At 43.5% G+C, this 13,582-nt stretch overlaps 1 protein-coding gene across 1 annotated transcript in view; it reads left to right on the top strand.

Annotated features, from left to right (window-relative positions):
• The first annotated feature begins 8,198 nt into the window (after positions 1-8,198).
• ASH1L (ASH1 like histone lysine methyltransferase) overlaps positions 8,199-13,582 on the top strand; it is a 57,265-nt gene continuing 51,881 nt past the window's right edge. Inside the window, exons 1-2 of the mRNA XM_041464893.1 lie at positions 8,199-8,448; positions 9,158-9,675. Of these exons, the coding sequence (XP_041320827.1) occupies positions 9,256-9,675 (420 nt within the window). The 5' untranslated portion in view covers positions 8,199-8,448; positions 9,158-9,255. The remainder of the gene's footprint in view (positions 8,449-9,157; positions 9,676-13,582) is intronic.

Below are 13,582 nucleotides of genomic sequence, written 5' to 3'. Positions count from 1 at the left end.
GGGGGAGGCGCGCCGGGATCCGCCGCGGGGCCGCCTCGCAGCGCGGCCGCATCTCCGCCGTGCCCCCCCGCGGCCCCGCGCCGCAGCCCCGCTCCGGCCGCCGCGGCGGCCGCTGGGGATCCCCGGCGGCGGCGGGGCATCCCTGGGGGCGGCGGGGGGGGATCCCCGGCAGGGCCCGGGCCGGCGGAGCGGGAGCGGCGCGGGGGCACCGCGCAGCTCGGGGCTGGCCCGGGGGGTCCGTGCCGAAGTAGCAGGCACCGGGAGGCACCGGGAGGCACCGGGGATCCCTGACAGGCGCCGCGGCGAGGGGCGGGGGATCCCCGCTGGCGGCCGGGCCCGCTGACAGCGGCGTTGGGGCCGGGGCTGCCCCCGGGGCTGCGGGAGGCGGCAGCCGCGCCCGGCCGGGAGGCACCGGGGCTGGGCAGGCACCGGAGAGCGGCCCCTCGTGGGTCCCGGTGCCCCCCCGTGCCCGGGGCTGCGCATCCCCGAAGTTCGGTGTTTCCCCGGTGCTGCCCCGATGGAGCCGGGGGTCTCCCTTGCCAAATATTTTTTGGGTTTTTGGGATATCGGCTGGTTTATTGGGTCGGTGTCTTGTAGACTTTGTGGTCTTCCTTCACCAAAATCGTACTTCTGAAGTTTTATCCTGCTTTATTTATTATTTCATTGCGGTTTTCATGCTGTTTTAGCTATATTGAATTTGGGTTCAGGTGGTTGAGCCTCGGCCTTTCCCAGCCAAAGCCGAAATGCGTTCCCATCCTTGTCCCTGACACCCCAACTCCCGCTTGTGGCTCTTGCTTTGTGCTTCTGCACCCTGTTAATTATGGAGCAGGGAGCTGCGAGCTGCTTTTGGAATGTGGGTTTCCATCCCGTGGCCTCGGGACAGGAATTCCCTCTCCCGAGTGCTGTCAGGGAGCTGGAGCTGCTGGCAGCAGGGACACAACCTGTGCCTTTGCCCTCATCCCTTAAAACCTCCTCAATTTTCATTTTCAGCACCTCTTTTCCTGCTTTGTTTTCCCTATCCTACTTGCTCAGGAATTTAAATCCACCTGCTCTTGTTTTCCAGGGGTTTGGGGTGAATTCTTTAAGACTTGTGGTCATCCTGGAGGACCTTGGGATCATCCCTGGTGCCTCTGTGGGAAATGGGAAATTCTTCTTTTCTGCTTTTTTTCCCTGTCCTCCTTGCCCATTAATTTAAATCCCACTTGCAGTTTTTTTCCAGGAGTTTGGGGTGAATCCTTATCCTGGAGGACCTTGGGATTATCCCTGGTGCCTCTGTGGGAAATGGGAAATTCTTCTTTCCTGCTTTTTTTCCCTATCCTCCTTGCTCAGGAATGTAAATCCCACCTGCAGTTTTTTTTCCAGGGGTTTGGGGTGAATCTTTAAGACTTGTGGTCATCCTGGAGGACCTTGGGATTGTCCCTGGTTCCTCTGTGGGAAATTCTTCTTTCCTGCTTTTTTCCCCTATCCTCCTTGCCCATTAATTTAAATCCCACTTGCAGTTTTTTTCCAGGGGTTTGGGGTGAATCCTTATCCTGGAGGACCTTGGGATCATCCCTGGTGCCTCTGTGGGAAATGGGAAATTCTTCTTTCCTGCTTTTTTCCCCTATCCTCCTTGCCCATTAATTTAAATCCCACCTGCAGTTTTTTTTTCCAGGGGTTTGGGGTGAATCTTTAAGACTCGTGGTCATCCTGGAGGACCTTGGGATCATCCCTGGTGCCTCTGTGGGAAATGGGAAATTCTTCTTTCCTGCTTTTTTTCCCTGTCCTCCTTGCCCATTAATTTAAATCCCACTTGCAGTTTTTTTTCGGGGGTTTGGGGTGAATCCTTATTCTTGAGGACCTTGGGATCATCCCTGGTGCCTCTGTAGGAAACAGGCAATTTCTTCTTTCCTGCTTTTTTTCCCTGTCCTCCTTGCTCAGTAATTTATATCCCACTTGCAGTTTTTTTTCCAGGGGTTTGGGGTGAATCTTTAAGACTCGTGGTCATCCTGGAGGACCTTGGGATCATCCCTGGTGCCTCTGTGGGAAATGGGAAATTCTGGCAGCTGCTGGAACATATGGGGAGAGATGGGCTCTAAAATCATCATCTGTCTGCCTGCTTGAGTTCTTCAGAAGTGTTCTTACCCAGAGCTTTTCTCAGCTGTCTGAGAGTAGAAAAGAGACTCTCTTTTTTTTCATTTTAAACAGTTCTAAGTCTGAAACATCTTGGTTTAAAAGACAAAATTACCACAACTTCTTTTTGGACTTGAATTGGTTGCTACAGGCAGTCAGTTGCTTAAAAAGGTTTGAGTGATAATAACCAGTGACAAAATTCGAGTTACAATTTCCAGAAGAAGCTTTTTTTTTTTTTTTTTTTAAGTTGTTTTCAAAAGTTTAAACTGTCCTGGAGGATATAAAAAGCATTTTTTTTTCCTTGGTGGAAGAGACAGAGATATTGGTAAAAATGGCAGTGCTGTTGTTGCAAGAGAAAAGTGGCAGTAGCACATGGAGTTACTGAATTAAAGGTATTTAAAAATAGATATTGTTGTCTATGGGATTGTTGGCTTTTTAAAAATTAAATTAATTTCTCTGCTGTTGAAGGGCTGCTGCTGTTGTGGACACATTCTCCCCTCCAACGAGCTCATGAGTCCCACTCCAGCTTGCAAAGGGAAAAAAAAAAATCTGTCATGAGACCTGTTGTGATTGTTCTGTGACAGCAAAATCTGTGTTTGTCCCTGGTTTTGTGTCCCTTACCTGTGGCACAGGTGTGCCCATTGTGGGTTGGGAATAACCAAAGGATTTCCAAGGGAAGTTCTGGTTTGCTGGGACCCTTATCTTTTACTAGGTGGGCAGAAATAAATGGATTTTCTCCAGAAAAATCCCCTGGAAGGCACTGGATGTAGAGAGCTCTCAGGGAGCTCCTGACTCACCCTGTGGCAGCTGGGATAAAATTTTAGGAGAATTCCCAAACTGCTTTTCCCTCAGCAGTCAGTGTTGGCTGATGTTGGCACTCACAGCCTAAGGGGGAAGGAACCTTTGCTCCAGACACTTGGTTATGCAGATTTTTAGTAATTTTGCCTTTATTTGCATATGAATAGGCACCTACAGAATTACCCTGCACCTCCAAATTCAGCCCTGTGCTTCCAGCCCTGCAGTCAGGTCTGGGGCCAGGTTAAAAACCAGGAGAAATTCTATCTAACTTCCCAATTTTCCTCCCACTGGAGCATTTTTGCAGGGTGTTTTACCATCTCTGTCCTCTGCCTTTCTTCCCAAAAAATCTGTGTCCTGTTCCAGGTGCTTTCCCTGAGCGTGGCCTCTGCTCCCAGCACTTCTGTGGAATATTCTTCCTGACAAGACAGGTCCCCTGGGATTTCTGTCTGCCAGGAAAAAACCCCAGCAGATTCTGATTGCAAAGTGTTTTATTTGTTACCTCCTGTAAAGCAAACAGGAACTTTATTCCAGAGAAATGTCTCCATCTCTAAACATTTTAAGGATGCTTGTGCCCTGATCCAAGGGATCTTGAGCTCCTGTTTCCCCTGTTCAGGGATTGTGATGTAGACAAATATTTTAAAGCTTTATTCTAGAGAAATATCTTTTTCTCCTTGAGCTCCTGGGATGCTTGTGCCCTGATCCAAGGGATCTTGAGCTCCTGTTTCCCCTGTTCAGGAATTGTGATGCACAGAAATACTTTAAAGCTTTATTCCAGAGAAATGTCTCCATCTCTAAACATTTTAAGGATGTTTGCAGTTGATCCAAGGCTCCTGTTTCCCCTGTTCAGGAATTGTGATGCACAGAAATACTTTAAAGCTTTATTCCACTTTTTATTTCTCTTTTCTGAGTGTGGTCTGTCTTCCTTAGCAAAGAAAAGACAAGGAATTTGAGAGGGGACTGTGGGAGGCCACAGAGTTAGTAGTAATATTCTGGGATTTCTAACACTTAGCTGAATTGGCTTTAATGTCCCTTGGAGCTGAAGCAATGAAAAGAGCCAAAAGAAAAATATCCACCTTCCAAACATGACATGACAGTGTGTTTTCATCAAGAAAAGCAGCAGCAGGAATGAAAAGAGGGGAAATCTCAGTTAATGTTGCTGAGGGGGTGTGGGGAAACATATCTGGGAGCTGGCATTTTATTTTTGGGAAAGCAGAGGATCAGAAGAACAGAAATGGGCAGAAAGGGGAATAAGGATGAATTCCAGCTATGAAAACAGTGCATGGCATTAGAGAAATCATTAATGAACAGCACGTAGTTCCAGGTGGCACGTGTCAAAATGGATCTTAAAATGCTTCATAGTTAATTTTTTTTGGGGAAGAACACTTTCAGGAGGGATTTGAGATCTGCAGAAGCTGCTGGCTGAGGGGCTGGGGGTTTGGTGTGGTTTGCTTTGTGGGGAGGTGCTGAGGACGTGTCCTGCTCATCACCTGAGAGCCCGTGCAGGGATTTGGTGCTGGGTGGTTTTGGATGCAGCAAAAGTTTTGTTACCTTAAATCCCACGTGTCACATGAAGGCTTTTTCTGACCTAGAGATGGGGCAGCTGGGTTTGAAACACTTGTATTTTGTTTTCAATTAGAATTATAACATCTATATTGTGTCACCTCGTGTGAAGGGTGACACAATATAGATGTTATAATTCTAATCAGAAGTTAACTGTTTCTTAGCTACAGTATATTAATGGTTTGGTCTGACACCATGGGTGAGGGATAACTCAGAACAAGACTTGGAATGTAAATGTTAAAATCAGAATTAACTATTTCTTAACTACAGTATATTAATGGTTTAGTCTGACACCATGGGTGAGGGATAACTCAGAACAAGACTTGGAATGTAGATCTTACAATTCCAATCAAAAGTTAACTCTTTCTTAACCACAATATATGATAATGGTTTAATCTGACACCATGGGTGAGGGATGATTCAGAATAAGACTTGGAATGTAGATCTTATAATCAGAAGTCAACTATTTCATAACTACAATATATTAATGGTTTAATCTGACCCCATGGATGAAGGATAATTCAGAGCAAGACTTGGAATACAGATGTTATAATCAGAAGTCAACTATTCTTAACTACAGTATATTAATGGTTTAACCTGACCCCATGGATGGGGGATAACTCAGAAAAACTTGGAATGTAGATGTTATAATTCTAATCAGAAGTTAACTATTTCTTAACTAAAATATATTATAATGGTTTAATCTGACCCCATGGATGAGGGGTAACTCAGAATAAGACTTGGAATGTAGGTTTTATAATTCTAATCAGAAACTTGGAATGTAGATGTTATAATTCTAATCAGAAGTTAACTATTTCTTAACTAAAATATATTATAATGGTTTAATCTGACCCCATGGATGAGGGGTAACTCAGAATAAGACTTGGAATGTAGGTTTTATAATTCTAATCAGAATTAACTATTTCTTAACTACAGTATATTAATGGTTTAATCTGACACCACGGGTGAGGGATAATTCAGAACAAGATTTGGAATGTAGATTTTATAAGTCTAATCAGAAGTTAACTGTTTCTTAGCTACAATATATTAATGGTTTAATCTGACACCATGGGTGAGGGATAATTCAGAACAAGACTTGGAATGTAGATTTTATAATTCTAACCAGAAGTTAACTATTTCTTAGCTACAGTATATTATAATGGTTTAGGCTTTAGCTCAGAATTATTTACCTGCTAGCCAGTTTTCCTTGCACATTGATCTATATGCCTGTGGGATTGTCCCTTTTCTTGGGCTTGAATAATACAAATCCAGGCTTTAGCTCAGAATTATTTAAATATTATTGAATTCAGGCTTTAGCTCAGAATTATTTACCTGCTGGCCAGTTTTCCTTGCACACTGGTGGATAAGAAAAAGCCCATTTTTGGTGACATGGTGAAGCCTGTTGGACAAACACTGGGCCTTGAACTGGGCAGTGCCACTGACCTTCTGTGCCCATGTCACACTGCTCTACCCTATTTTTCTCCTTCTAAAATGGAGATTTTATCTAATTACCTCTGCATTTATCAGTAATAACAGCAGCTTTGATTGCTGAGGATGTGTGTAGTTGGAAAGCCAGAGCTGCAGCTAGAAACCCCACAATAAAGTGCACAGAACACATGGAAATAAGTTTGTTTTCTCTGAGGACTTAGCCAGGGAAGCCTGGCTTTGTGTCTGGCTGCATCTGGTGTTCCCAGCAGCATTTCTTCTGCCCCCACTAATCCTGGCATCTCTTGGTGTCCACTGCAGTTGCCTTGGTGCTTTCTGGTGTTGCCTTTCACATTCTTGATCCTTTTCCCTTCTCATGCTCCTGAGCCACCCCAAAACCATCTCCTTGTGCTGCTCCCCAGTTTTTGTCTGGCCAGAGGGGCTGTGGCACCTGCCAGGTGCTCTGTGCTCCTGCTGACCTGCCAGGATGCCAAACATCCCAGAAAAGTGCTGGGCTCCTTGAGAGCTTCATCTGAAACTCATTTTGAGATCGTGACATCTTTCCCTGCCGTTGCTCAGGCCAGGTGCTCTGTGCTCCTGCTGACCTGCCAGGATGCCAAACATCCCAGAAAAGTGCTGGGCTCCTTGAGAGCTTCATCTGAAACTCATTTTGAGATCCATGCCGTTGCTCACAATTAATGATTTAATAAATGACTTCATGACTGTAGGGAAGGTAAGGACAGAAGATTCAGGCTGGTTTGGTGCCTGTGATGCACTTTTCAGCAAATCACTGTTTTTTCAGACCTTTTTCTGATCCATTTCATTTCAAAACTCATAAAGGTATTAAAGTGCTGAAGATATTTAAACATTTTCTTCTTAAGATACCCTCACAACAAATAATTTTTCAGTGCCTTATGTGAGCCTGCAAGAAAGATGGAGAGAGAATTTAAAAAGGTTTGGAGACAGGATGGGGGGGATGGCTTTGGGCACAGGGTGCCCCATCCCTGGAAGGGTTCCAGGCCAGGTTGGACAGGGCTTGGAGCACCCTGGGATAGTGGAAGGGGTCCCTGCCATGGCAGGAGTGGGGTGAGATCATCTTCAAGGTCCCTCCCAGCCCAAACTGTTCTGGGATTTTGGGATTTTTGTCTGCATGACAAGGAGCACAGGTTTGGTTTGTTCTCTGGCAGGGAGAGAAGCTCAGGGTCTGGGGACCCTCCCAAACTTAGAGCTTGACTCTAATTTCCTGTAGTTAAGATGATTCCCTCTATTATTTTCTGCTAAATAGGTCAGTTTTATGTTCCTACCAGTGTCTGTGCTGGTGGAAGTGTGGGTGTTGCTATAGGGTATGAAATAAAACAATGTGGATATTGGAATGGTGGATATTGGAATTTCTAAGGTAAAAAGAGGGACATTTAATTTTTGACTTTAATATTTATAGATTTTAAAAAGTGACAGTGGATTGGAGGGTGACAGTGCCACCTCTCCAATGACACTGGACAAACCAACAGTCTATTAAATTTCTCTTCTAGAAAAAAAGGCAAACCAATAATTATTTAGAGAAAAACACATAAGAAAATTCATTACAAGAATGTAAAATCAGAAAGCTCAGAAGAACAGGTGGCCTTCCCTCTTGTCCTGCTTCAGGAAGCACAAAAAGCAGTGTGTGAATGTTTGGGGTTGGCATCTGCTCTCCCATCCTTCTTCCTGAACTGAGGAAAATCCTCAGCTAACGAGGATTTCGTGGTGTGTTTGTAAACTGATGCACACGTGGCTCAGCTTTCCTGGTGGCTCACATAATTAAAACCAGAATATTGCTGGGCTTTGGGTGCTTCCTCATGGCTTTCATTTAAAACCAGAATATTGCTGGGCTTTGGGTGCTTCCTCATGGCTTTCATTTAAAACCAGAATATTGGTGGACTTTGGGTGCTTCCTCATGGCTTTCATTTGCCTGCTCCTTCCTCAGATGCTGCTCTTCCAGTGCATCCAGGAACAACAAGGCTGGGACTACCTGGGCTCTGGTTATAAATAAAAAAATTAATTTGATGATCAATAATTAAAGCCAGAATATTGGTGGACTTTGGGTGCTTCCTCATGGCTTTCATTTGCCTGCTCCTCCCTCAGATGCAGCTCCTCCAGTGCATCCAGGAGCAGCAAGGCTGGGACTAACTGGGCTCTGGTTATAAATAAATTAATTTGATGATCAATAATTAAAACCAGAATATTGGTGGACTTTGGGTGCTTCCTCATGGCTTTCATTTAAAACCAGAATATTGGTGGACTTTGGGTGCTTCTTCCTCAGATGCAGCTCTTCCAGTGCATCCAGGAACAACAAGGCTGGGACTAACTGGGCTCTGGTTATAAATAAAAAAATGAATTTGATGGTCAACATTAAAATCTGTAGCCATCATTTGAAATGTCATGTGGATCATTTGGAAATTATACTTTTTATTTTTCACTTACCATTTAAAAGTGTTTTACAGATAAATTGAGGTTTTGAAGGAGGTGACTGGAAGCGTTGGTGTCTTGGAACATCAGCTGCTGTGCTTGTCTGAAGTACAATTGTTTGCTTTCTAATTGCTTTTATATATTATATATTGATATATTATTAATTTTATGTTTGGTTTAACATTATTTATCTATTGGTTTTGTAGATTATTATTTATATATTGGTTTTATGTATTTATATATTGGGTTTATATATTATTATTTATATATTGGGTTTTATATATTATTTATATATTGGTTTTATGTATTATTTTATATATATTTTTATATATTATTATATATTGGTTTCATATATATAATTTATATATTGGTTTTAGATATATTATTTATATATTGGTTTATACATTATTATTTAGATATTGGGTTTATATATTATTATTTACATATTGGGTTTTCTATATTATTATTTATAGATTGGTTTTATATGTTATTATTTATATATTGGTTTTATACGTATTTTTATATTAGTTTTGTACATATATTATTTTATATTAGTTTTATATATTATTTATATATTATATATTATTTATATATTATTTATATATAGGTTATATATATTATATATAGGTTATATATATTAGTTTTATATATTATTATTATTATATATTATTATTTCTATATGGGTTTTAGGTATCATTATTTATATACTGATTTCACATTTCTACATTGTTTTTATTGAATTAAATTAAATAAAACGAATTAATTTAATTTCTGCTAGAAAATCCACGTTCATGCTGTGTGTCTTTTCCTCCCCCAGAGTGAAAGATGCTGAGTGCCCACAGTGGAACAGCTCTCCTGAGGAACACACCTCTGTAAACCTTCCCTAAAAAATCACCCCAAGGCAAATCTCCTGTGATGGACCCTCGGAATACTGCTATGTTAGGCTTGGCTTCTGATTCTGAAGGGTTTGCTGGGAAAAGCCCCTCTGTGGTAAACATTGGCACCTTGCTGGGCAAAGGGGAGGCAGAGCTCGAAGGCTGCAGCAAGGAGGAGGAGGAGGGGAGGAAGAAGAGCAGGGAGGGGAGCGCCGAGAGCGGCAAGAGCGAGGCTCTGAGCGATGCGCAGCAGCAGTTCTCGGTGAAAGAAACCAACTTCTCCGAGGGAAACCTCAAACTGAAGATTGGCCTTCAAGCAAAGAGGACGAAAAAGCCTCCCAAGAACCTGGAGAATTATGTCTGCCGGCCTGCCATAAAAACCAGCATCAAGCAGCCAAGAAGGGCTCCCAAGAGCGGGAAGATGACAGAGGAGAAGAGCGAGCACTGTCCTTCAAAGCAAGTGAGTGATGTGGCTGTGGGGTGGTTTGCAAGTCATGGTGCATTTCAGCTGGGTTTAAAAGCTGCATCGTCTCTGCACCGCTGTGTTCTGCTGGTTTTGTGTGTGACCTCTGATGCTGAAGTGTCTGGAGTTAGAAATGGTTTTATTTTGTGGCCATTAGCAGGAAAAAATGCTCTTTCACAGTGTGCCGGTTTGTTGTTTCAACAGCAGTGAGAGATGATTCCCATGTTCACTTGAACTGGGTTCATTTCTGAAAACCAGTGGGGAGATTTTGAGTCTTTTCTTAGCAAAGTGAAGGGTTTGGGTGTCCTGTCTCTCTTGAGATAGGGCTCTGGATGTGCTGTGCTTGCCTCTGCTGGTTGGGTTTCTATTTTTTTCTACCTGTTAGAAGCATTGTTTTGCTGTGTCTCACCTGTCACTGCTCAGGTAGGGCCTGAAAAGTAAGACAGACTTTTCCAAATGATTTAAAAACCAGCCTGGTGATAGCTGCATGTAAATGTTGGAGAGATGTGCCAGGGCTTTTCCAAAGGCTGCCTCGAGGATTTGTTTTGATGATCTCCATGATGTAATCAGTAAGAGCAGCAGTAGCAGATAGGGAAAACAGGATAAATGGCAAGGGTTACAAATACAGTTGGATAGATATTAAATTTTTGAAGGGTTTGGTTACAGCCTGCTCTTTTTTTTCCCCCATAAACATAAAAGTTTTGGTAATCAAGGTTAGAATGTACCCTTGTGTAGTACTGCCAGGGGAATCCAGGGAATCCCTGGAGGCTGGAGTCCTTCCTCTGCTGGGGTTTTCTCTTCACGGGGGCTCCAGAGCTTCCCAAGGCTGAAGCATTTCCATTTCTCCAGCCTGTGTCCTGTCCTCAAGGCTCCCTGCATCAGTCTGTCCTGAGGCAGAGCCTGCCCGAGGGAAGGAAAATTCCTCACCTTGTGCTGAGGTGATGTGTGCCTGCCATAGCCAGACATTTCCCTCTCCCCTGCCATACCCAGACCCTCTCCCCTGGCATACCCAGACCCTTTCCCCTGGCATACCCAGACCCTTTCCCCTGGCATACCCAGACCCTTTCCCCTGGCATACCCAGACCCTTTCCCCTGGCATACCCAGACCCTTTCCCCTGGCATACCCAGACCCTTTCCCCTGGCATACCCAGACCCTTTCCCCTGGCATACCCAGACCCTTTCCCCTGGCATACCCAGACCCTTTCCCCTGGCATACCCAGACCCTTTCCCCTGGCATACCCAGACCCTTTCCCCTGGCATACCCAGACCCTTTCCCCTGGCATACCCAGACCCTTTCCCCTGGCATACCCAGACCCTTTCCCCTGGCATACCCAGACCTTTCCCTCTCCCCTGCCATACCCAGACCCTCTCCCCTAGCATACCCTGACTGAAGTTGGCCTTGAGGAAGAGTCACCTTAAAGAGAAGGGAAATTTGGGGATCACCTCACTGTGGCCTTCCAATGGCAGGGAGAGAATCTTTACAAATCTTTACAAGGGCCTGCAGTGCCAGACAGGGGGAATGGCTTTACCCTGCCAGAGGGCAGGGTTGGGTGGGATTTTGGGCAGGAATTCCTCCCTGTGAGGGTGTGAGGCCCTGGCACAGGTGCCCAGAGAAGCTGTGGCTGCCCCTGGATCCCTGGCAGTGCCCAAAGCCAGGTTGGATGGGATTTGGAGCAGCCTGGGATAGTGGAAGGTGTGGAATGAAATCTTTAAAATCCCTTTTAGCCCAAACCAGTCTGGGATTCTGAGTAATAAATGATGTGCTTACAAAACAAGTGTGCTGGATGTTAGTGTAAGGACTAACATTGCTTTTTCCAGGCTCTACAGTGCACTCACATTGGGGTTTTCCTCCTCTGGAAACAGAGGTGTTTGCAGTCAGCCTACTGAACAAGAAATTCTCAAGTGCTCGTTGTGTAACTTCAGATTTTGGCAGTGGTTTTTATTTTACATTCTTCCATTTCAGAACAAGCTTATTATTTCTAATGATGTTTCTAACTTTGGCTTGAAAAACATCAGAAAAGTTGATGGCAGTTTGTTATTACACTGATGGTTTTCTTTTGTGTTTTTTTTTTAAATTTTTCTTTCTTTTTTTGTTGGGTTTTTATTTTTTTTTTTTCTTTTTTTTTTTTTTTTTTTTTTTGACAGTGTTGCAATGAGTTGAGTATTGGAACAGTCTGGAATATCCAACCAGTGATTTCTCTTGATGTCTGGATTGAAGTGGCCCCTGCAGCTGAAAATCTCTTATTCAGGGGAGGTTTAGGGTGGATTTTCAGGAAAAGGTTCTTCCCCAGAGGGTGCTGGCACTGCCCAGGCTCCCCAGGGCACGGGCACAGCCCCCGGGCTGCCAGAGCCCCAGGAGGGGCTGGACAGCACTCCCAGGGTGGGATTTTGGGGTGTCTGTGACTGCCTGGCCCCTGTGGGTCCCTCCCAGCTCAGGACATTCCATAATTCCCTGATTCCACACTCAAAAGGCACCACTGAGCCTGGAGACTTTCCCTTTGCATCAAGAGATCGTGCCCTGGGAGTTTTCACCAGAGAAAATAATCAATATTTGAATTCTCATGCTGACAGCAGGCATTCTTCATCCTTGACATCTTTGTTTATACACCAGGATATATTTTTTTCCCCGTTTCAAAACGGAAAGCAGAAAAGGAGGCAAATATTAGTGATGGTGTAGAATATTATTGATGTGATGCATGTTGATATCACAGCAGCTCTGGATTGCAGCTCCTCTCAGAGCAGTCACTGCTCTCCTGCCTGGCAAGCAGCCCTGCATGCAGAGGATGCAGATCTGTTGCATTAAATTTGCATTATTTACAAGAGTTTCAAATCCCTGACTCATGATAAGTCCCTTTAGATCCTCTGCTCTCTCCTGAGTTGTTCTGAGATGGTGTTTAAGTCTGTCTGTTCCCTGCTGCCATTTTGCACTTTGGATTGTTAGAAATGACACTAAACAACACCCTGCTGGTTCCTGAAGTGGGATTGGAAGTGGAAATAAATGGGAATGATGGCTTAAAACCATCACGTGTTTTGAATATAATACTCAAGGGTTGGTTTTTTTTGTCTTGCTGCCATGTAATAAATAGAAATAAATATAAATATATGAAATAAATAGAAATATATAATATATAAAAATAAATAATAAATATAAATAATATATAAATAATATATATAATAAATGTAAATATATAAAAATAAATAATATAAATGTAATGAGTAATAAAAGTTGTAGCACTGCAAATTACACTTCAGCAAAGGAAAGCTCTCCATGAATTTTTGCTGTGGATGCAGAGGAGGGGAAGCAAACATGTGACCCATTCAGAGCCAGGTGTGGTTTTACTGGAGCTCTGAAAGGGAACTTTCTGTTCTTTTAAAGGAGCACTGAAGAATTAGAATGAAAATTTAGCACAGTTACACTGAGAGACAAAGAGAAGTAGTGGAATTCTCCTCCTGGGAATATCTAAAATGAAAATAGGAGGAAAATCCTTTGCACTGCCATCTCTGACAGGGTTTTTTTTTTTTTTTTCTGAAGTTTAGTGCTGATAAAACTTGGGGAATGTCTTCAGATTTATGAATAAAGGGTTTATCTCCAGGAAAAGGCCTCCCAGACCTTGGAATCCAGCACTGAACAATTTTCAGCACTTCCAGGGATAATAATTCCACACTTCCCTGGGCAAGCTATTCCAGTGCCTGACCATCCTTTCAGTGGGGAAATTTTTCCTCATATTTTTATAATTTGTCCTCCAGAAATGTGTAGACATAAAAATTAATTTATTTTTTTTTTCCTGAGGAGAAAAATCACAGAGCAGGAAGGAGAAACCCAGAAATGACTGACACTCCCAGGTGTTACAAAAACCAAAATGAACTGTTTTCATTTTGCTTTTTGACACTTGAGGATGGAATT

The sequence above is a fragment of the Pyrgilauda ruficollis genome, unplaced genomic scaffold (assembly GCF_017590135.1).
Source record: "Pyrgilauda ruficollis isolate IOZ18807 unplaced genomic scaffold, ASM1759013v1 scaffold185, whole genome shotgun sequence".
Lineage (NCBI taxonomy): Eukaryota > Metazoa > Chordata > Aves > Passeriformes > Passeridae > Pyrgilauda > Pyrgilauda ruficollis.
This window is presented reverse-complemented; position numbering and strand designations above follow the sequence as displayed.